General features: G+C 46.2%; 1 protein-coding gene across 1 annotated transcript in view; it reads right to left on the bottom strand.

Annotated features, from left to right (window-relative positions):
* Positions 1-23635, bottom strand: part of TUBGCP3 (tubulin gamma complex component 3) — a 98432-nt gene extending 74797 nt beyond the window's left edge. The window contains exons 1-3 of the mRNA XM_012464769.3: positions 23387-23635; positions 3592-3699; positions 17-84 (exon numbers count right to left, since the gene is read on the bottom strand). Of these exons, the coding sequence (XP_012320192.1) occupies positions 17-84; positions 3592-3699; positions 23387-23462 (252 nt within the window). The 5' untranslated portion in view covers positions 23463-23635. The remainder of the gene's footprint in view (positions 1-16; positions 85-3591; positions 3700-23386) is intronic.
* Between the last annotated feature and the right edge of the window lie 1324 nt (positions 23636-24959).

The following is a 24959-nucleotide window of genomic DNA, read 5'->3' as shown; positions in this document are numbered from 1 at the left end:
GAACTCCGCACAGTACCTGTGAATGAAGTTTCCTGTGGAGTTCCGAAAACAATGCAGCATCTGCTTCTCTCCGTTGTCGAATAACTGAAAAGTCAGAAAGAAAATAAGCGTGGTAATTACAAACACCAAAATTCATTTTTATGACGCTGTTTCACCTATAATGATAGATAACTTGCGAGTGATGAATTCAGAGTCAAAAGCCATTGTCAAATCAGATGATGAGCAACTTGTGACCTCTATGAATCTGAGCAGTTTAACCTCCCTGACATTTGCAAAGTATGAAAAATATTAGGCTGGGATCAAAGAGTTTATGTGAAAATTAGGTAAAATAATAGAAATCATGGGATTACTTACAGTCCATCTACAAATGTTAATAAACAGTAAGGCAAACAATCAATGTAATTCGTTAACAGTGGCCACCTGGAGGTAGGGATGGAGAGTGAAAACATCTGGAATCCTGAATCCAACGGCAGTAAGCAAGTACAATATTCATGGTCATTTATTTCACTTGGAAACTAAACATCCTCAACATTTTTGTTAAGATACACAGCAATGTTTCATCTTATTTTAGTATTAAATGTCATAATCAATTACTGTTTCAAAATAAAATTCAAAATGGCTTATTAATTTTCATCCAACTCATTCTATTAACAAATGTCTTTGGCTATTCCAGCTACGCTTACAAATTATCTGAAAGCAGCGGCAGTGGTTCCATTCCATGGAGGAGGAGCAGCTGCCGTCTTACTGGGTTCCCTGGGGGAAGAGAACCCACTTTGCTCACATTTACAACACTGCAAACACCACCTGTGCATAGGTGCCTCTCAAAGAAGCTGTAACACCCACTAGAAAAGGTGCCACTTTCAAAGGCTAACTTATAACTTCAACGCTCTCTAGTGAGCCTTCGGATTTATCCCATTTTAGTAGTGTGGCTTTATAAAAAGCTCATCAGCCAATCACATTTAGCCTTAAATGTTCTAATTCATTTGTGCAAAGATAATGACTGACTTTACAGCCAACCCCATATTCTTCAGCTAAAAAAGGATGTTGGTATGAAGCACACACCAGAGATGACATAACCTAATCATAACTGTATATTCAACTCTTCCTAACAGAAAAGGAAAGCTATCCTAAAATATACCATGTGAAGTGCATTAAACAAAACGAACGCACTTAAAATTTAATATAATTTACTGTATTTAAAACATATAGACTCCAAATACAACCATGAAATCAAGCAAGTGGTGCTCTTTCTATCGAATGAGATCAACACACTAAAGTCTGAAAAAAACAAACTGGCGCTAATTCATGCATGCACTAGAGTCACAGCACAATGAGTAAGAATACAAATGAACCCAAGTGATGCTCCTCTATTAAATGATAACAAATCTCCAGTTACAATGCACCCCACCTGCCAGCGTGAAAAAGGAAGGAACTGACGGGTGTTACCTTTGCTATTTGTTTCAATATAAAACATACTAGCGGGCCGGGCGCGGTGGCTCACGCCTGTAATCCCAGCATTTTGGGAGGCTGAGGCGGGTGGATCACGAGGTCATGAGATCAAGACCATCCTGGTCAACATGGTGAAACCCCGTCTCTACTAAAAATACAAAAAATTAGCTGGGCACGGTGGCACGTGCCTGTAATCCCAGCTACTCGGGAGGCTGAGGCAGGAGAATTGCCTGAACCCAGGAGGCGGTGGTTGCGGTGAGCCGAGATCGCGTCATTGCACTCCAGCCTGGGTAACAAGAGCGAAACTCCATCTCAAAAAAAAAAAAAAAAAATACTAGCACTTTGTATCTGAGGTCGGTTGTATCAAATGGAATATTAACTCTTCTGTATTATTCCAGAAAGCAGAGCTACCATAACTCAACTAATCTATCAACAACTGTAATTAAATTTCTAATGTCTAAGCATTTGTAAAATACGACAAATTACCAGTGCCCATCACATAAGAGGACTGACTACAGGTGCTGAAGGAGGTGGTGCTCACTGGAGGTTCCCAAGAAGAGCTGGGGACACCCCAAAGGCACCTGAGTCGGTCAGTACACAACATGCCTTAACCTCAAAAAACACACAGAAAACACAAACTCTATACTGTTAGTTTTCTTCTTTAAAAGGAAAATCCCAAACTCCCTTGAATATCCACTGCAACAATGTAGCTGTCAGTTATTAAACTATGAGTTTAAACAAACTTTATTTTTAGCTATTCTGACACATAGGCATAATATTCTCACCATGAGGCCGTGCAATGGAACTCTGTAAAGGAAAAGGTCTGTTGTTATACAGTACCTAACTGTTGGAGTCCTCAGTAATCATCTAAAATGTGTAAAATGGTTACAGTTCAAGAGGCGAGCACCGTGTTCATATGTTCAGTTTTATAGACATGAAAGGAAAATAAATTTTAATACGTTAACAGCAGTTAAAATTCTCCATTTTTATTCTCCATCTTAAATAATACACGCGCACTCAGCAATACCGAAGCTCTGCATCGTAACAGCAGACAGATCATTTCCGACCCGGCTGCTCATCCAGCCCTGGACGAGCACAGGCACTGGGTCTAGGTGAAGTACTCCCGGGTCACAGCCTCAACTCGATCCACAGCTGACTCGCCCTCAGTGCGGCCACACAGCTCTGAAATGGGACCTCCACAGACCACGGGCCACACAGTGCATAATGCAACAGTCAGGGGTGGGAAACTGCCACGCGGACTTCTAGAAGGTGTATTACTGAGACCCAAGGCAAACGTCTACTGCACTTGGGCAGTTTAACAGTGAGGCCCCAGCAGGGAAATGCACTCACCTTGGCGCAGGCCTCTTTCCTAGTCCAACTGAAAAGCACCACTGGGTTTGGCTTTTACAGCCCAGAGAAATGTAAGGATGGAGAGCTGGCCACCTGGAAAAAGCACCTTTCAAACGGGACTTCTCATGTGTGGCTGCTCATTGCTCAGAGCCAAGCTTCCCCCTCAGACTCTCCAGAGGTGAAGCGGGGCAGCAGAGCCCTGCCAAGGATGATCAGATAATCTACTAACCAACCAAGAGCTGACAAACGGAAAGCTTTCTTCTCTAAGCTGCCAGGATTTGCAAAAGCTTTATGCACCATCTGGAATTAAAAATTCTAAAGTAGGCCGGGCGCAGTGGCTCACGCCTACAATCCCAGCACTTTGGGAGGCAGAGGCGGGTGGATCACGGGGTCAAGAGATCAAGACCATCCTGGTCAACATGGTGAAACCCTGTCTCTACTAAAAATACAAAAATTAGCTGGGCATGGTGGCGAGTGCCTGTAGTCCCAGCTACTCGGGAGGCTGAGGCAGGAGAATTGCTTGAACCCAGGAGGCGGAGGTTGCGGTGAGCCAAGATAGCGTCATTGCACTCCAGCCTGCGTAACAAGAGCAAAACTCCGTCTCAAAAAAAAAAAAAAATTCTAAAGTACTGTGTTCTAATAGTTCTGACTCTACGACAGAACCGACCTATCCTTATTTTGTACCTATATTAAATTGTGCTTGGGAACTACATACACACATGCATACATACATCTGCTGAAGCTCTGACAAGTTTAAGAATCCAACACATGACCTTTAAGAAAAATACGTACGCTCTTTCTTGATTTTTTCAGCTACTAGAAATTCATCTCTTTCAACAGTTGGAGCAAAGTTGCTGCCAATCACCCGCACGGCATACTGGAACTGCTGGGCTACATCAGCTGAAAGTCAAACAAAAGGACGTGGATTGTTACCAGCCAGGCTAAGTTGAAGCTTCGAGTTCAAGACAGTGAACTAGACGCATCTACCTTCCACCTCCCCAAGGTCTTAACTGAGAGGACAGAAAAGCTATTAAGAAATCAAAACAGAATGAGTGAATGAAATTAGAGTTCAATAAAATAAGAATGAGAACAGCGACACACCAGAGAGTCTGAAAAATCCTAGATAATAAAAAACCAAACTGGCTCAATAACCACAAAAAGAAAAGGAAGAGAAAGGGTCACATCCCAACACATGAACATGAGGAGGAGGCCTGGTCAAGAGAGCCTCTGAGAAGCTCCCAGGTCAACAAACACAAAAGCCAGAGGTAGGTCACTCAACAGTCAAAACAGACAGTTAGTTTGCATGTGCACCTCTAGATGAAGATGACAGCTTAAACACATGTGCCTCCACTACCTTCAAAAATGCCATCAAGCTGAGGATAAAGGAGTTTTTAAAATTAAAAGCATAAACCAACAAGGACAAAGAAAACAAGGCAGAAAGGAATCAGAGAGAAGGCAAACAATGCGAGAAGCTGGACGGCAGACGGATGTGTGGGAACTGAGTCAAGAAGACAGTGAAACCTGAACACTAAGTGTCTGTCAGGTTCAGAATGGGGAGGGGGAGTGGGAGAAACAAACGTCAAGAGGAAACAGTTCCCACTGCAGAGCCCAGGGAGGCTCAGGACGGAGAAACTGGATGCTCTCGGGATGTAGAAGCAAGCAGGGCTGAAGGGGGAGACCTGGCCGCAAGTCTGGATGGAAACAGACTCCTGGGTCCTCCATCCAATCCCACACTGCCAGACAACCACGGAGACCTGCCCAGCAAGCCTGCTCTGGATGGACGGCAGGGTGGCCCTGGTCACTAAGTAAAGGTAACAGGCAACTCAGGGACCCCCAGTCCTTCCTGGAACTCCAGGATGCACAATTTGTCTGTGGGAAGACTGATCAGCCCAAGAGAAAAGAGAGACAGACAGTGATGGATGGAGATCCCCAACAAGCAGACGGGTCTGTGTCCAATTCAGGCAGACCACAGAGATACTGCAGATCTGGTTCCAATATTAAAGAAAACACTGCAAAAAGAGAGTCAGTTGAACTTTTTGGTTTCCCAGTGCATATAAAAGTTAGGTTTAATATACTGTCGTCTATTAGGTGTGCAACAGCATTCTGTCCAAAAAGAAAAAATATTCACACTTTAATTTTAAAATACTTTATTGCTAAAAAAAAAAAAAAAAAAAAGCTAACAATCATCTGAGCCTTCAGTAAGTCACAATCTTTCCTGGTGGAGGGTCTCGCCCTGATGTTGACGGCTGCTGACTGACCAGGGCGGTGGGTGCTGAAGGCTGGATGGCTGCGGCAATTTCTCAAAATAAGACAATGTAGTTTGCCACGTCGATTGACTCTTCCTTTCATGAGATTTCTCTGCAGCATGTGATGCTGTTTGACAGCATTATACCCACAGCAGCACTTCTTTCCAAACGGAAACCAATCCTCTCAAACCCTGCCACTGTTTTAGCAACCAAGTTGATGTAATATTCTAAATTCTTTGTTGTCATTTCAATAATGTTCACAGCACTTCAGCAGGAGTAGATTCCATCTCAAGAAACCACTTTCTTTGCTCATCCACGAGAAGCAACTCCTCATCCATTCACATTTTATCATGAGATTGTGGCAATTCAGTTATTCACATCTTCAAGTTCCTCTTTCTAATTCTAATTCTCCTGCTATTCCCACCACATTTGCAGTTCCTTCCTCCACTGAAGGCTCGAACCCTTAAAGTCACCCACGATGGAGGCCAGCTGCAGTGGCTCTTGCTTGTAATCTCAGCACTCTGGGAGGCCGAGGTGGGTGGATCACAAGGTCATGAGTTCAAGACCAGCCTGGCCAACATGGTGAAACCCTGTCTCTACTAAAAAAAAAAAAAAAAGACTTTGACCAAAAAAAAAAAAAAATAGCCGGGCATGGTGGTGGATGCTTATAATCCCAGCAACTAGGCAGGCTGAGGCAGGAGAATCACCTGAAACCAGAAAGTGAAGGTGGCAGTGTGCTGAGAGGAGCCACTGCACTCCAGCCAGAGCAAAACTCCGTCTCAAAAAAAAAAAAAAAGTCACCCATGATGGCTGAAATCACTTTCTTCGAAACTTCCATTAAAGCTGACAATTTGACCTCCTCCCATGAATCACAAATGATCTTAATGGCATCTAGAATGATGAATCCTTCCCAGAAGGTTTTCCATTTACTTTGCCCAGATCCATCGGAGGAACCACGATCTATGGTGACTATAGCCTTATAAAATGTGTTTCTTACATGGTGAGATTTGAAAATTCCTCTTTGGTTCATGGACCGCAGAATAGATGCATGTTAGCAGGCATGAAAACAACTCCAGATGCTTTCTCAATGAGCAATAGTATTTTGAAAGGAATCTTTTTCTGGGCAGTAAACCTTAACAGTAGGCTTAACATATTCAGTACACCGTGCTATTAAAAGCAATGTGCTGTCATCCAGGCTTTGTTGTTCCATTTATAGAGCACAGGAAGAGCACATGCAGCATCAAGGGCCCAGGATTTTTGGAACGGTCAAGAGCACTGGCTTCAACAACTTCAGTCAGCAGCTGCATCAGCCCCAGACATGAAAGTCAGCGCTGAAGGAAGGCTCTAACTTCTCTCTAGCAATGAAAGTCCTAGATGCCATCTTCTTCCAATAGAAGGGTGCTTCATCTACACTGAGAATGTGCTAGTGTAGCCACCTTCCTCAGTGACCTCAGCTGGATCTGGACACTTGCTGCAGCTTCTCCGTCAGCACGCGCTGCTCCACCTTGCACTTTCATGTTATGGAGACGGCTTCTTTCCTTCAACCTCATGAACTAAAAACCACTGCTGGCTTCCAACTTTTCTTCGGCAGCTTCCTCACCTTTCTCAGCCTTCACAGAGTTAGGGTCTTGCTCCAGATTAGGTTTGGGCTTAAAGGAATGCTGTGGCTGGTTTGATCTTCTATGTAGACTGCTCAAACTTTCTCCCTATTAGCAATAAGGCTGTTTCAGTTTATTACTCCTGTGTTCCCTGGAAGAGCACTTGCAATTGCCTTCAGGAAGTTTCCTATTCAATCACAACTTGACTAACTGGCATAAGAGGCCTAGCTTCTCACCTGTCTCAGCTTTTGGCATGCCTTCCTCACTAAGCTTAACCATTTCTACCTTTCGATTTAAAGCGAGAGACATGTGACTCTTCCTTTCACTTGAACACTGATTTCTTTTTGTTATTTCTTCTCAAAAAACAAAAAACAGGATCCATGTGCAGAAGGTGCAGGTTCGTTACAAGGTACACGTGTGCCATGCTGGTGTGCTGCGCCTATGGACCCGCCCTCTAAGTTCCCTCCCCTCACCTCCCACCCCCAACAGGCCCTGGTGTGTGCTGTTCCCCTCTCTGTGCCCATGTGTTCTCACTGTTCAACTCCCACTTATGAGTGAGAACATGTGGTATCTGGTTTTCTGTTGAACACTAATTTCACTTGAACAGTAAGAGGTCACTGTAAGGCTATTAACTGGCCTAATTTCAATATTGTTGTGACTCAGGAAATAGGGAGGCCTGAGGAGAGGGGGGGAGAGTGGGGGAGACGGGGAACGGCTGGTCAGCAGAGTAGCCAGAACGTACACAACATTTTCTTATTAAGTCTGTGCACTTCACGGCACACCAAAACAATTACAATAGTAGCATCAAAGATCACGAGTGACACATCACTGCAACAGACATAATAACATGAAAACGTCTGAAATACCGTGAGAATTTGCGAATACGACACAGAGATACAAAGTGAGCACGTGCTGTTGGAAAAACGGTGCCTAAAGTCCTGCCCAACGCATGGTGCCAAAAACCTTCCATTTGTGAAAATGCAGTATCTGTAAAGGATAATAAAACGATGCGTGCCTGTTCTCCACAAGGAAGCGCACACTCACAAATGCTGCCCTATCCAAGACCTTCCAACCAACTTCACTCTTGAAGATGAAAAGAACAGGTATCACCAGACACTCGAGGGCATCATCTAACACAAAAGAGACACAAAAACCAGAAGGAAAAAAGGAAACTAATCACAAGTAGCAACGTAGGAAATAAGAAAATGGGGGGAAGACGTACAGAAACAAAGAAGCTATAACGGCCTACAAGATTAGACATAACACGTCCAAGAAGCGAAACAGAATGCCATCAATTCAGAGAAGACAAGCTCTTGAATATTAAAAGTATAAAGGCAGATGTTTTTTAAAATAAGTAGAAAGCCTGTATTTAAAGTTGAAGCCTCTCAAACACTAAAACAAAAAGGTAAAAAGATGGAAATTAAGACAGCCAAGACAAGGAAATCACCAGATCAGGCCAGGCAGAAGTGGGGAGGGAGAAACCTGGAGTGGAGCAAATGTCCAAAGAAGTCACACAAGACAGCGCCTCAGAAAGGATGGGAGAGGAAGGGCCTGGGAAGTGCCATGGGTCACAGCAACTGGCCCACCCCAGAATAAAAACCCAGTCTCTCACCTCTGCTGAGGCAAACTCCCAATCTGAGGAACTCCCACCCCTCAGTACAAGAGACCCGGGAAAAGAATGGCTGCCCATTACAAGCTCAACAGCAAAAGCATGTCAAGGGTCAGGAAGAAATATTTCAGAAAGCCTCCACCTTCGGAGTAAAGCAATCACTTCAATAAGTGGATTAGGGTTGGTATCGGGGTACGATAGCCTGCCTGTCTGCCCAGCTTCTATGACTCCAGAAGTCAAGCTACCAGCAGATACCTCCAGATCCCCCCTACTGAGTGCTGGGCCCAGTTCAACCTGGGATGCAGAGCAGCAGCCCGACAGGGCAGTGCCCAGCTGCAGCTGCCAGCAAAAGCCAACGCTGTTCTCCAATCCCAGAAAGGAAGTGGGACTATGAGTGGCACCTAGAAATTCAAGTGACCACTCCAAGCTCAGCGCAGTTTCCCCTGCCCAGTCCACAGAGAATCTTCAAGTCAGCGCTCCGAGCTCAGCGTGGCTTCCCCTGCCCAATCCACAGAGAATCTTCAAGTGACCACTCTGAGCTCACAGTGTGGCTTCCCCCTGCCCAATCCACAGAGAATCTTCAAGTGACCACTCTGAGCTCACAGGGTGGCTTCCCCCTGCCCAATCCACAGAGAATCTTCAAGTCAGCACTCTGAGCTCAGTGCAGCTTCCCCTGCCCAATCCACAAAGAATCTAAAATTCCCAGAAATTTAAGAAAGGATTTAAGGAAGAGATAAACAAAACCAGAAAAGTGGATGTAAGAAGGACATTCTTGGTGAAACGGAACTACGAAGAATCCCTAAAAGATGGAAAGAAAACAAACAGGATTGACCTGAAAGAAGAAACTAGGGACAGAAGTCATCTCAGTCAAGACAGAGTAAGCACACTCCACCACCGATGACAACACAAAACTCTGGCAAAAATACATCAAACAACTCTGAAGAGACTCTGAACAATGGGTGAGAGGAGCAGACTGGGTATGAAGCTCATGATCAAAGGAAAACCTGGAGTGACTTCCCATTTTTGCTTCTTGATATTTTGTTTATGTGTTTGCTGCAGACTATACCATCTGGGGCTGAATAACACCCCAAAACCCAAACCACAAACAGGCAAAGACAGAAAAACCTCTGAGCCAGGCCCAGTCTCCCCAGCCAGGGCCCAGGTGGGGGAGGAGGGAGGAAGCACTGCAGCTCTTCCAGCCCTGTGCCAGGCTACCAGCCCCTTCTACCTTCACTCAGGGGCATCCCCACAGCTCTCCCAGCCCTGCACCAGGCTACCAGCCACTCCACCTTCACTCAGGGGCACCCCACAGCTCTCCTAGCCCTGTGCCAGGCTACCAGCCCCTTCCACCTTCACTCAGGGGCACCCCCACAGCTCTCCCAGTCCTGCACCAGGCTACCAGCCCCTTCCACCTTCACTCAGGGGCACCCCCTAAGCTCTCCCAGCCCCGTGCCAGGCTACCAGCCCCTTCCACCTTCACTCAGGGGTACCCCCAAAGCTCTCCCAGCCCTGTGCCAGGCTACCAGCCCCTTCCACCTTCACTCAGGGGCACCCCCAAAGCTCTCCCAGCCCCATGCCAGGCTACCAGCCCCTTCCACCTTCACTCAGGGGCACCCCGACAGCTCTCCCAGCCCTGTGCCAGGCTACCAGCCCCTTCCACCTTCACTTAGGGGCACCCCCACAGCTCTCCCAGTCCTGCACCAGGCTACCAGCCACTCCACCTTCACTCAGGGGCACCCCACAGTTCTCCCAGCCCTGCACCAGGCTACCAGCCCCTTCCACCTTCACTCAGGGGCACCCCCACAGCTCTCCCAGTCCTGCACCAGGCTACCAGCCACTCCACCTTCACTCAGGGGCACCCCACAGCTCTCCCAGTCCTGCACCAGGCTACCAGCCACTCCACCTTCACTCAGGGGCACCCCCACAGCTCTCCCAGCCCTGTGCCAGGCTACCAGCCCCTTCCACCTTCACTCAGGGGCACCCTCAAAGCTCTCCCAGCCCCGTGCCAGGCTACCAGCCCCTTCCACCTTCACTCAGGGGCACCCCAACAGCTCTCCCAGCCCCGTGCCAGGCTACCAGCCCCTTCCACCTTCACTCAGGGGCACCCCCAAAGCTCTCCCAGCCCCGTGCCAGGCTACCAGCCCCTTCCACCTTCACTCAGGGGCACCCCAACAGCTCTCCCAGTCCTGTGCCAGGCTACCAGCCCCTTCCACCTTCACTCAGGGGCACCCTGACAGCTCTCCCAGCCCTGTGCCAGGCTACCAGCCACTCCACCTTCACTCAGGGGCACCCCACAGCTCTCCCAGCCCCGTGACAGGCTGCCAGCCCCTTCCAGCTTCACTTAGGGGCACCCCCACAGCTCTCCCAGCCCTGTGCCAGGCTGCCAGCCCCTTCCACCTTCACTTAGGGGCACCCCTACAGCTCTCCCAGCCCTGTGCCAGGCTGCCAGCCCCTTCCACCTTCACTTAGGGGCACCCCCACAGCTCTCCCAGCCCTGTGCCAGGCTGCCAGCCCCTTCCAGCTTCACTTAGGGGCACCCCCAAAGCTCTCCCAACCCTGTGCCAGGCTACCAGCCCCTTCCTCCTTCACTCAGGGGCACCCCCACAGCTCTCCCAGCCCTGTTCCAGGCTACCAGCCCCTTCCTCCTTCACTCAGGGGCACCCCCACAGCTCTCCCAGTCCTGTGCCAGGCTACCAGCCCCTTCCACCTTCACTCAGGGGCACCCCAACAGCTCTTCCAGCCCTGCGCCAGGCGGCCAGCCCCTTTCACCTTCACTTAGGGGCACCCCACAGCTCTCCCAGCCCTGTGCCAGGCTACCAGCCCCTTCCTCCTTCACTCAGGGGCACCCCTACAGCTCTCCCAGCCCTGTGCCAGGCTACCAGCCCCTTCCTCCTTCACTCAGGGGCACCCCCACAGCTCTCCCAGCCCTGTGCCAGGCTACCAGCCCCTTCCTCCTTCACTCAGGGGCACCCCCCACAGTGGGCTGCCCCCTCCCACACTGGCAAGAACCAATAATGGCCCCAAGACTCCATCACAAGGCTGGCAGGCTGGGAGTTCAGATTTTAGCCAGAACATGAGGAAGTGTCTTAGGAACCAGAGAGTGAGGGCAGCAGCACAGAAGAGGAAGCTGGAAAAAGGCACCCCTGAAAGCTGTGTGCTGTCCAGAAAGAGCCCAACTCAGGCATGATGAAAGACATCCTTAAAAGTTAAAGGATGGAAAAAGATATTCCATGAAAACACTATTCAAAATGAAGGTGAACTGGCTACATTTCTATCAGAGACAAAGAAAACTTTATACTAAGAAAAATTAACAAGGATAAAGAAGGGATCACCAAATGACAAAAGGGAAATTCACCAACACGACATAATTCTAAATGTGCACACTCTAAACAGCAGAGGTGTAAGAGACATGAAGCAAACTCTAATAGAACTGAAAGGAAAAACAGACATTCACAAATACAGCACGGGGACAGTAGTTAATGACAATGCATTGTGTACTTGAAATCTGCTGAGAGTCAATCATAGGTTTTCTCACCACACACACAAAAAAAACAGGTACCGAGATGAGCTGATGAACACAATGATTAACTTCATTGTGGCAATCATTTCACAATGCATACATACATCAAAGTATCATATTACATACCTTGAATATATACATTTTGGATTTATCAATTATACCTCAACGAAGCTGAAAAAAACACATGGGCAATAAAAACTGTCAAGGAAAATTAGAAAATGAATTGAATGAAAATAAAAACACAATATATCAAAATATGTGAGATGTGGCTAAAACAGTCCTTAGAGGAAAATTTATAGCATAAAATGCTTTCTTATACCTCCAATCAATACTCTCAATTTATATGATAAAAATCTAGAAAAAAGAAAAACAAAACTCAAAGTACACATTAGGAAATAGTAAAAAAAAAAAAAAAAAAAAGAAGAAGAAAAGAGCAGCAATCTATGAAATTTACAACAAAAATGGTTGGGGGGGAGGATCAATGAAACCAAACTCTAGATTCTTTAAAAAAAAGAAAAAACACACACAACAGAATTGATAAACCTTTACCAGACTGACCAAGAAAAACAAGACAATACACAAAATCAGGAGGGGATATTGGCACTGATCTTGCAGAAATGTAAAAGATAATAAGGGCTAAGTAATTTACGTAGATACTTCGCTCTCAAGGAGGTGACTAAACGTAACTCCAAACCTTAAGTGTGCGCTGGGCATAGTGACTTTCTTCCAAAGAGCACAATATAAGCAGGAAAAAAGAGTCACTCACAGCAGAGAAACCTGACACACACCTCAGCCAAGCAATCAAGATCACTTTCAAAAACGATGAGTTACCCTGGTGGCAGGTACCCTCCATATAATGTGATGAAAATGTCACTTCACCTTGGGGGTCTTCCTCCCAAAAATATGTAACCCTAGTCTAGTCATGATAAAAATATCAGACTCAATTGAGACATTACAAAATAATCTTTAATCCTCAAATCTCTCAAGATCATGAAAAAAAAAAAAAAAAACCTGAGAAATTGTCAATGTCAAGAGAAGCCCAAAGAGACAAGACAATTGAATGTAACATTACTAGAGGGAACCCAGAGACAGCAAAAGGACACTGAGTAGTAACTGAGAAAATCTAAATAACTAATGGTGTTTCATTAATATTAGTGTATCATTATTGATTAATTAATTCTAACAACTGCACCGTGGGAATGTAAGATGCTAATAATAGACAAAATGGTACTGGGCTTACAGGAACTCTATCTGCAATTTTTCTGCAAGTCTACAATCATTCTAAAACAAAACATTTATTTTTTTTAATATATTAATACCAAGACCCATTTTTCACAAATTCTGATTTTATTAGTCTGGAGTTGGGGGCCATGGCATCAGTATTTTTTCAAGCTCCGTTTTAAAACTTTTAGTCTTCAAGATAAGAAAGCAACTAAAGTGTAAGGAGGAAAGAGCGTTCTTTGGTAAACTCGAAAATGAATTTCAATCTATTATCACAAACCGTGTATGAAATTAACTCAAATAAAAGAGTAAAACGTAAGCCCCTCTTAGAAATAAAACAAAACGAAACCAAGAAGAAATCTTTGCAACTTTGAGTTTGGCAGAGTTCCTACATGACACCAAAATCAAGACTCATTTTTTTTAGAAATTCAGAAATTGGCCTTCATCAAGATTAAAAAATGTGCTTTGCAAAAGACACTGTTAAGATAATGAAAATACCGAGAAAAAAAATTTGCAAAACACAAAGACACACACAAAAGTTTTAAACAGGTAATTTTACTAAGAAGACATATGAATGGCAAAACACACACAAGCACACACATACGAAAAGATGTTCAACATCACTAGGAAAATGAAAATTAAAACCATACTGAGATATGGCTACACACGTGCTAGAATAACTCAACACTGCCCAGTGCCGGTGAGGCCACGGCATCCCCGGAGCTCTCCTACGCTGCTGGTGTGGAGGCAAAGCAGCCACAGCCACCCTGGAAAATAGTCTGGCAACTTCTGAAAACGATGAGCATGTACCTTCCCCAAGGCCCAGCAACCCCACTTGTAGGTGTTTATTCCAGAAAACTCACTTATGTTCACATAAAAACCTGTCCATGAATGTTCACAGCAGCATTATCTGTAACTGCCAAAAATGGAAGCAATCCAAGTGTCCCTCAGTGGTTAAATGGGTAAACTGTGCTTCATCACACAATGGAACACTACTCCGCAATGAAAAGGAGTGCACTATTGATACAGAACTGCAGACGCCTCTCAAACGCATTATGCTAAGCGAAAGAAACAGGGCTCAAGAGACTGCTCACTGTACGAGTGCATTTACACGGAATTCTAGAAGAGGGGACATATACCGACGCGGGACAGGAGCTGCCAGCACAAATGCAAAATGCGAGCACAAAGGAAATCACTGTGAACCTAAACACTAATAATTTTTTTAAATGGGCTAAATAGCAGAATGGCGATACTAAAAGACAAATTAAATGCAAGCTGGAAAATCAGACACAACAAAAGACAGAACCGTTAAAAATAATGAAGAATAATAAAATAGTAAAATTTTTCTATCATTAAAAAGTCAGCCTAGCATAGTGGCTCATGCCTATAACTGCAACACTTTCAGAGGCTGAGGTGGATGGCTTGAATCCAGGAGTTGGACACCAGCCTGGACAAAACAGCAAGACTCCTTCTCTATTTAAAAAAATTGTAAGTCTGTCACTAGTTATAAAAAAAATTTTTTTAAAAAAAAAGAAAAAAGGTCCTCAGATTGAAGGATCATCAAGTGTTGATCCAGGTAGATTTTTAAATTCCACGCCTAGACACATTACTGCAAAACTTCAGAACTTAAAAGATTAAAAAAAAAAAACCTAAAAGATACCAGATACAACTTCTAAGGAGTAAGAGATGAATTAACATCAGACTTCTCATCAATAATTAAAGAATATCTTCAAAGTGGGCAGAGGGAAAACACTTCAGACAAATATCTACATCTCACTGATGATCCAGGAAATCGGGAATAGGAACATGAAGAGAAATAAAGACATTTTCAGACTGTTAAGTAATTATTTAAATCAGCGAATCTGTTGATTCTGCTTATAAAAGCACATCCCAAATACGATCACTCCACAGATACCATTCCATTACAGAAGTCTCCTGAGGAGCTGGTCACCTGCTTTCACCTTTGCCTCCTTAGAGTGAATTATCCACAGAGCAGTCACAGTGATCCTCTCAAAATATAACTATTATCATCACTCTGCTCACATACACCCCATCACACTCACAACAGAACCCAAACTCCTGGCCCCAGCCCAGGAAGCTGGCCTCTTGCTCCCGACATTACACTCCTGCTACTCCTGGAACACACCAAGCTCACCTCCAGCTCAGCACCCAGCTCACTCTTCTCCACATCCTCTCAGGACTCACCTCACCATTATTCTGTCTCTATTCTCGCTAAAGCAGACACATGCCCACCATGTCAGCCAGGATCCAGTCAATGCCTACATAGTGGGGAACGGAACAAAATGAAATCCAAACTGTTTCATGGGGTCACAGGATCAAGGGTAGTTTTTTTGCCTTACATTTTTCCATACTTTCTGAATTTTTATACTCAGTATATATTAATTTTATAAACATTAAAAGTGTCACTGAAAAGTTTCCTTAAAAAGTTGTGTCACTATTTTAGTTAAGAACTTTCTTTTTCCAGACAGGGTCTCACTCTGTCGCCCAGGCTAGAGTGCAGTGGTGAGATCCTGGCTCACTGCAACCTCCGCCTCCCACGCTCAAGTGATTCCCTACCTCAGCCTCCCAAGTAGCTGGGACTACAGGTATGTGCCACCACATGCAGCTAATTTTTATATTTTTTGTAGAGACAGGGTCTCACCATGTTGCCCAGGCTGGTCTCGAACTCCTGGGATCAAGTAATCCTCCTGGCTCGGCCTCCCAAAGTGCTGGGATTACAGGTGTGAGCCACTGCACCAGCCAGCAAAAATTATTTTCATACTCAAGTACATTCCCACCCCAAATGTTTGATATACTTTTGAGCTTTCTCCCACCAAAAAGTTAGGAATGCTTCAATACCAGAAACACTCTCCTCTTGGCCTCCTCACTTTCTCTGCACCTAAGATGGACATTTCACTCCCACCTGCCTCTTCAGCCACACCTGAGTCTCCTTATCTGCTTACCGACCAAACTTCCAGTCTACCTTCTTGCTGATTATAAAATACTTTTTAAATTCATCGGTTCTTTTTTTTTTTTTTGAGACAGAGTTTCGCTCTTGTTACCCAGGCTGGAGTGCAATGGCGCGATCTCGTCTCACTGCAACCTCCGTCTCCTGGGTTCAGGCAATTCTCCTGCCTCAGCCTTCCGAGTAGCTGAGATTACAGGCACGCATCACCATGCTCAGCTAATTTTTTGTATTTTTAGTAGAGACGGGGTTTCACCATGTTGATCAGGATGGTCTCGATCTCTTGACCTCGTGATCCACCCGCCTCGGCCTCCCAAAGTGCTGGGATTACAGGCGTGAGCCACCGCGCCCAACCCTCATCGGTTATTTCTTAAACCAAATCTACTTATCCTGTGTTTCAAAGGGAAACGCACAGAATCCAGACTGTTAAAAGGAATTAGCCACGGCAATCATTCCTTACTTAGTGAACCCGCAATCAAAGAGTAAGATGGGAAAAATCAAGCAATGTTCACTACACACTTCTAGTTTAAATACTCCCAAAATATTGTTCAGTGTTTAAAGTATAATAACTAAACTCAATCAGTAATTAAATGAGTAACTCCCAAGTACTTACTACAGGCCAAACACATCAGGCCCTAATAACATGATGTACAGCGGTTAATGAGACACACAACACAACAAACGTGACACGTAACTACACAAGGCAGACCGTGATAAGAGCGCCAAAGAAAATGAGGGCACTACGACAGCTCACGACCAGGAGGACCTTGTGAAACGGGAGCTGAGGGAAGGCCTTGCAGGGAGCACCGATGGGCTGGGCGGCCAAGGCCACCACATGAGGAGCCCAGGACGCAGAGAGGGGAACCACAGGGAAGGGCAGCTGTGACACGCTGTGCCACGGGACTCTAAATGCCACTCAGCCAGTCACTCCATCGAGAGCCCCAGGTGACAAGACCCAGATGTAGATCTCTGATGACTTTGCTTAATCCAAAAGTGAAAAACAGAGTACTCCATTTTTTTGGCCACAAAGCACCTAAGGAGTGCCTAGTTCTTCCACCTCTAATCTACTCTGGGTGTGTGAGGGGTGGGCAGTTCTCAGGTGCCTGGAAGGGAAGAGAACACTCCTCTAATGATCCTCTGAAAATATTTCAATGAATGCAAGGACACACTGGCTGACCAGAAAGCAGTGCTGCTGAGCTGTACACTCTAAACACGAGAGAGGACAGAGGGGAGAAGCCGTCCCACGGGAGACTCTAAACACGAGAGAGGACAGAGGGGAGAAGCCGTCCCAGGGGACACTCTAAACACGAGAGAGGACAGAGGGGAGAAGCCGTCCCACGGGACACTCTAAACACGAGAGAGGACAGAGGGGAGAAGCCGTCCCACGGGAGACTCTAAACACGAGAGAGGACGGAGGGGAGAAGCCGTCCCACGGGACTCTCTAAACATGAGAGAGGACGGAGGGGAGAAGCCGTCCCACGGGACACTCTAAACACGAGAGGACAGAGGGGAGAAGCCGTCCCACGGGACACTAAATACAAGAGAGGACAGAGGGGAGAAGCCGTCCCACGGGACTCTAAACACGAGAGAGGACAGAGGGGAGAAGCCGTCCCACGGGACTCTCTAAACACGAGACAGGACAGAGGGGAGAAGCCGTCCCACGGAACACTCTAAACAGGAGAGAGGACAGAGGGGAGAAGCCGTCCCACGGAACACTCTAAACAGGAGAGAGGACAGAGGGGAGAAGCCGTCCCACGGGACTCTCTAAACAGGAGAGAGGACAGAGGGGAGAAGCCGTCCCACGGGACACTCTAAACACGAGAGAGGACAGAGGGGAGAAGCCGTCCCACGGGACTCTAAACACGAGAGAGGACAGAGGGGAGAAGCCGTCCCACGGGACACTCTAAACACAAGAGAGGACAGAGGGGAGAAGCTGTCCCAAGGGTCGGACTAGGATTTGTCGTCTCTATGGAGCACAGAGAGAAACTCGCCATTGAATTCAACACTTAAGACCAGGGATGAATTAATTCAAAATATCAAGCTGCGGAATTAGAAACCTGGGTTCCAACCTTGGCCCCGCAACTGACTAGCTGGATGACACTGAGCAAACTACTTAATCTCTCAGTCTCAGTTTTCTCCTCTACAAAATGAGGGTCATAATAATTCTACCACTATATAAGCACAACATCCAGCATATTTTAAGCTTTCTATAAATGTTAGCTATTTGTATTATTATTAAGTTGAAAATATCCTTTAGATACATACTGTATCTATCACAGCCATTAAAATCACAACTCAAAAAAGCACCCAGTTTTTAATCTTAAGGAGGATAATCTGGTCTTCATCTTGAAGATTACAAAGTAAGTCTTCGGCAGATTCGATGAGATTGGTTTTCTAGGAAGGACCCTCTGACTGCAGAGGAGAAGTGGAACTAGAGGGGATACAAAGCTAAGGCAAGGCCCTCAGCTGGGACTCCAGAACTGTCTCAAATGTGAAGTCTCCAGAGACACCTGGATGTGGGCCCAAGAGCTTTTAAACAAAAAAAGATGCCCTTTGTATCCCAGAAAGATTCTATAAACACTCAGGTTAAAGATGACAACTGAACTTAAAAGATGCACCAAATTAAAGTGACTCAAGTGAACACAGAAACTCCACAGCTGTAAGCTTTCTTGAGATTCAAAAAACAACTGCAGAAAAGTTGAATTGTTTGGGAAGACCTAAGTTTCTGCCTTCATGTTTCTTGCCTACAGTGTGGCTTATATGTTCCATACTCCTGTTTTTCTGAAGGATAGGGAGGAGTCGGGGGAAGTTGGAGGTAAGCCACAGTGTTCAGTAGAGGAACAGAGCACCTCAACTAGCCATCTGCAACTCCAGATGCAAGTCAGAGTAAGTTACCATGCATTTTAATGTTTCAGATGCCAAGCTCCAAACCTACAGGATCAGAATCCCTAGAGATGGAGCCCACAATATTCATTCTGAATAAGTCCCACATTTAGAGAGTTTAAAATGAAAAGCCACAGAGAGACCATAAAAAGTCCTGTTCTCAACCACTGTCTGGCTACCAGTTCCCCTTCCCACAGGCAATCATCGCCATCAGGCTCTTGTGTAATCACAGGGATTCCAATGCATGGCTCTAGTTGGAAAGCAATGCTCTAGAGCAACAAAAACATTACTCTGGATGTGTGGTTCTCAAACTTTTTGGTCTTGGGCTACTTTACACTATTAAGATTGAGAACTCCAAAAAGCTTTTGTTTATATAGGTTATATCTATCCATAGTTATATTAGAAATTTAAACCAAGACAATTTTTAAATATTATTTTAAAATAATATATCCATTAAGTACAACTTGAAACAAAGCCTGAAACTCTGAAGTTTTAATACACATCTAATATATATCTTAATATACATGTAATACAGATTGATCTTCCCAAAAATGTAATTATATAAACAAAGGAAGATCACATGGTATTTGGAACTTCATCAAAAACTCTTTGCCATTTTGGAAAATCATGAAAACAATAGCAACACCACCTGTGGTACTGAATCACCAAAACAATACTCTTTATCTTCTGCTAGAAGTACACGCATAGAGGTCTTGGAGTACACGCATTGAGGTCTTGGAGTACACGCACAGAGGTCCTGGAGTACACGCACAGAGGTCTTGGAGTACACACATAGAGGTCTTGGAGTGCACTCACAGTGTCTTGGAGTACACGCACAGAGGTCCTGGAGTACACGCACAGAGGTCTTGGAGTACACGCACAGAGGTCCTGGAGTACACGCATAGAGGTCTTGGAGTACACACATAGAGGTCTTGGAGTGCACTCACAGTGTCTTGGAGTACACGCACAGAGGTCCTGGAGTACACGCACAGAGGTCTTGGAGTACACGCACAGAGGTCCTGGAGTACACGCACAGAGGTCTTGGAGTACACGCACAGAGGTCCTGGAGTACACGCATAGAGGTCTTGGAGTACACGCATAGAGGTCTTGGAGTGCACTCACAGTGTCTTGGAGTACACTCACAGAGGTCTTGGAGTACACGCACAGAGGTCCTAGAGTACACTCACAGAGGTCTTGGAGTACACACATAGAGGTCTTGGAGTGCACTCACAGTGTCTTGGAGTACACTCACAGAGGTCTTGGAGTACACGCACAGAGGTCCTGGAGTACACGCACAGAGGTCTTGGAGTACACGCACAGAGGTCTTGGAGTACACGCACAGAGGTCTTGGAGTACACGTACAGAGGTCTTAGAGGACACTCACAGAGGTCTTGGAGTACATGCATAGAGATCTTGGAGTACACGCACAGAGGTCTTGGAGTACACGCATAGAGGTCTTGCATATTATGGCAATCACTTATGCTGAAATACTTATCTAATATAAATTTCTTTAGTTTTTTTTTAACTAATAATTAGAAAAAGAATTACAAAGTAGCTATGAAAAGAAGGGTTACCTCTGACAGATTTGAAACACTAACATCAAGCACACTGCTTTCAATGATAAGAGTAACTATCCAAAGACATAATAAATGTGCTTCCTGGAGGGGCAGGGATATGGAGACAGGATTTGCCTATCGCTGGCCAGCAGTATGTGTTTCAAGCAAATTCACAGATGTTACAAGTTGGCAAAGGTGGTAAATAATGGTTATGCTAACTTCATAAAACTGTCAAGCACCATTATATGTAGGTGCTTTGCTTCTGAAGGTCCCTTGAAGTCAACAGTATAATATTTTAAAATATACCTTATAAAAGTGTGATTCATATGAAATTCTCATTAACGTAACAAGTATCTATTATGCCTTGATATCACAGTACCAAAAAAGCAATGTATTACAAAAGCATAAGGTCAATTGTTAGTAACATGTCATTAAAGAATAAGGTAATTAATCAAATGTTCTATGGAGTTACCACATAAAATGCCCACTAATCAAATTTTTTAACATCAAATATTGTAAAGGTAGTAATCAATATTGTTCCTTTGCTCACTAAGGTAAAACAAATGAAAGAACAAGGTAAGCTACTAAATATAAATTCTTCAGCAAATACCTGCATAATATGAAATCACATTATAAATGCTTGGCAATCCTAGCTATTTAGAACATCACAAAAAGAGCATCACCTTTAATGGACTTTATGACATAATTCATTCAGAGAGGGCCAGGTGCAGTGGCTCATGCCTGTAATCCCAGTGCTTTGGGAGATGGAAGTGGGCAGATCACTTGAGGTCAGGAGTTCGAGACCAGCCTGGCCAACACAGTGAAACCCCCGCCTCTACTAAAAATACAAAAATTAGCCAGGAGTGCTGGCATACACCTGTAAGCCCAGCTACTCAGGATGCTGAGGCAGGAAAATCACTTGAACCCAGGAGGCAGAGGTTGCAGTGAGCTGAGATCAAACCACTGCACTCCAGCCTAGGTGACAGAGCAGGACTCCATCTCAAATAAATAATTCAGAGAGGACTCTGTCAGGATCTGAGAGTTCACTTTTAATTCAGATACAATTCTAAATGGGAAGATAGTAGGATACGGAATTTTGCTGAAAAACAGCTTTTCAATATCTTGGAACAGGCAAAACTTATATATCAAAGAATCTTCAACGTAAAAAAAGTTTTTAAGTTGAGAACATCACTCTAGCTCACAATGAATGACTTTCAAAATCCAATTGTGACAACGAGAATGTATGAATGTGTGGTTTATCCCTAGAACAAAAAACTCTGGAAAAAAAAAATCTGGAACCACCTGTATAAGGAAAACACCGATATGAAGGTGGGTATGTCACAACTAACAATCTGAGTTTCATATGATTCCCCCTATGACTAGGAACATGAAACATGAGAAAGGTAACTCAGCGTGCTAGTGACAAAAAGGAAAGAGGGCAGGCCATGCTCGTACCTCAAGGCCTTTGTACTGGTTCCCTCTACTCAGAACCTTCCCCAGATGTTCAAATGGCCCTCCCTTACTCCATTCAGGTCTCTTTAAATATCTCAAAGGCTTTCCCTCACCTCTTCTCTCTCTATTCCTTTACCCTACTTTTTCATCACAGCACTTATTACCAATTAACATGACCGGTTTATTATGTCTCTTCCACTAGAGTGTCTGTCAGATCTGTGGGAGGAATGACTTGTGCATCTGCATCACCAGCACTTAGCAGAGTTCCTGGGGGGAACTCTGAGGACCAGGTTGTCTTCAAAGATTTCTTAGATAAATAAAGCGACAGAATGAAATTTCAGAAAATGTAGCAAGAATTGTGTGAAGTCACTCATTTAATAGTGACACAAAGTCATTCATGATTGCTCCAAGATTATCATAGAACATCCAATGAATTACATATAGTAATTGTCATGAAGCATGAAAGGTCAAAAATGCAGTCTCAGTACTTTAAATGTAACTTTGAAGTCTTCTTTCAAAAATTGAATAATTTCTTTTCCACATTTTGGTGCTTAAAACGTAACTCAGTTGCTTCGATTACTCAGAAAATTCCCTCATGGTGCATCCTCACTCTCTCCCCGACCAACCTGGCCAAAACAAGTATCGGGACATTCTGTACCATTTGTTTTAAAGTACCTCGGCTACAAAATGGCTTTACCTACTGTATAGGATTCATTTAGTTGTGCTTATTAGTAACAATATTCACCATGTGAACTTTCCCAGAATAGTTTTATACCAAATCCAACCCTCAACCTTTTAAACAGTAGGAAAATATGGCAGATAACAACAGTCGTTAACACCCCCGTTCCCATAATACTCAAGCCTGTTAAACTTTCCTAATGAAAGGGACGATGATGTGGCTCTCCAGCACCTCGCATCCTCCCCCGCGGCGCAGCCGCTCTCTCCACCCCACACAGGATGAACCCAAAGGTGCGCGGAGGCGCCCTCCCCCGGCGTGTGACACCAGAGAAGGGGGATAAATTGGCGAGCTGGCATTCCTCCCGTCCTCACTGACGGACCCGCGCGCGGAGCGAGCGGTGACTCAGCCGGCTGCGGCTCGGGCTCCGCCCTCCCGCCGTCGGGCCCCGCGTTCTCGCCCCGACCTCGGCCTCTCCGCTCCCTCCACACTGGCACTTGCCCTCCGCTCCCTCCTCGGCTCCCTGGTCCCCAGAACCCCAGACCTCCGTTCCCTCCCCGGCTCCCTGGTCCCCAGAACCCCAGACCTCCGTTCCCTCCCCGGCTCCCTGGTCCCCAGAACCCCAGACCTCCGCTCCCTCCCCGGCTCCCTGGTCCCCAGAACCCCAGACCTCCGCTCCCTCCCCGGATCCCTGACCCCCGGCCCCCTCCTCGTCCCGGCCCCGCGTCCTCGGCCCGTCCCCCAGCCCTCCGCCCCGGCCCTGCATCCTCGTCCTTCCAGCCCCGGGACGTCTTAGGGCTGCGCGCGCAGGGAGGGGCCCCCGGGACCGGTATGCGGGCCCCGCGCGCCCGGCCCCTCTACCTTCGTTCCTGCCCAAGATCCTGCAGCACAGGTTCTGCAGCAGAACGTTCGGCGACTTCTGGTCCGGGGTCGCCATCCTCGCCCGGGACTGCGCACGGGGGTCCTGGCAGAGCCGCCACCGTCGCCGCACGCGCAGGGACCGCGGCCCGCGCCCTCCCTGCGCCTTGCAGGCTGCCGGCTCCCGACAGGCTAAGGCGCGGGCGCCGCCGGCCACCAGGGCGCCATTTTAACGGAACCCGCCGAAAGCGCGGGCGCTTCCCACAATGCTCCGCTTCTTCCCTGCGCCGCCGCGCGTGCGGCGGCCTAAGCGTTCCCTGCCCTGCCCCGCGCATTCTCCCGGCTCGTGCCCGGCCGGCCGGGAAAGTTCCGGGCGAGAAGGTGGCCAGAGGCCCTCGAGCTGCGCGGACAAAGCGGCCCCGGGGTCGCGAGCGTGACAGGCTTGCTGGCAGAGCACTTGGTGACCAGTAGCACCTTAAAGGCCATAATTTGGTGTGCGCGCGTGTGTGTGTGCGAACGGCATTGGTTTGATTCACATTTCTGGTGGAAGCAGCCTGTTGAAAGGGTGCAGGGGTTATGGTTGTTCACGTGTGGCGTGGCGGTTCACCTGCCGCGCTCTCCAGCAGGCGCCCTGCTCAGCCCCGACCTCACACCGCCGCGCAGGCCGCTCCCCAAGGCCCGGGTAACTGGGACGTCCTGGGAAAATAAACCAGTCGGGTAAGGAGTGAGACACCAGAAGACCTGCAGAGAAAAAGGTCAGTAGGCAGTCACACCAGGCCATTTTCAATGCAATCGAAAAAGCTTACACAAGGGAGCACGCTTGGGAGCCGTGAGCTACCAGGTTAAAAGCCCAACTTCCTGAAGGATAAATGGTGGAAAGAGAAAGATCCCAAGATCCCATGAAATCCAAGAGGGAGGACAACACGTCTCTCCCAACATCCCAGCTGAGGCCAGCCGCACACGAGACTGTCTGCAAAGCCTGCCGGCCTGGGTCCAGTTCAATTTGCAGAATTTTTAGCAAATAAAACGTTTATTGGCGTTCCGACTCAAAAACATGGAGACAAGACTTGTAGGATATTACAGTCAACAACTAGACCCTGCAGGTAAAGGACTGCCTCCGTGCATAAAGCAACAACCAGCACAGCTCCTCAAGAGCCTATCAAGCAAGCACCAAGGATGCGATCAGTGACCCTCACTGCCTTCCACCCGCTTTCTGTGGAAGCACTTCTAAACTTGTACCACACTCAACACTATCAGTTAGAAACTGGCTTCTTATGAAGTTCTTCTCTCACCCCATACTGCAATCTCCAGATGCCATCTAAATCCTGCCACCCTCTCCCCCACCTTCATCGGAAACGCTGCATGCCTGCATCATCCTAACTGACCCACTGTCTCCTAGGATGGACATACAAGAACCCCCCTCACTAACGCTGATGTTATTTGGTTACAGATGGCTCTTAAAGGATGCATCTGGAAAGTATTACACTGGTTATGCCATAGTGTCTTTGCCCAAAGAAATAGAAAGTGCTTATCTTCCAGGAGCAATCAGCTTAACAAAGTTAATAGCATTAATTGG

This window comes from Aotus nancymaae, unplaced genomic scaffold (genome assembly GCF_030222135.1).
Source record: "Aotus nancymaae isolate 86718 unplaced genomic scaffold, 86718_ANA_hifiasm-v0.15.2.pri h1tg000044l, whole genome shotgun sequence".
NCBI lineage: Eukaryota > Metazoa > Chordata > Mammalia > Primates > Aotidae > Aotus > Aotus nancymaae.
The sequence above is the reverse complement of the archived record's forward strand: the minus strand, read 5'-3'. Positions and strand labels throughout refer to the sequence as shown.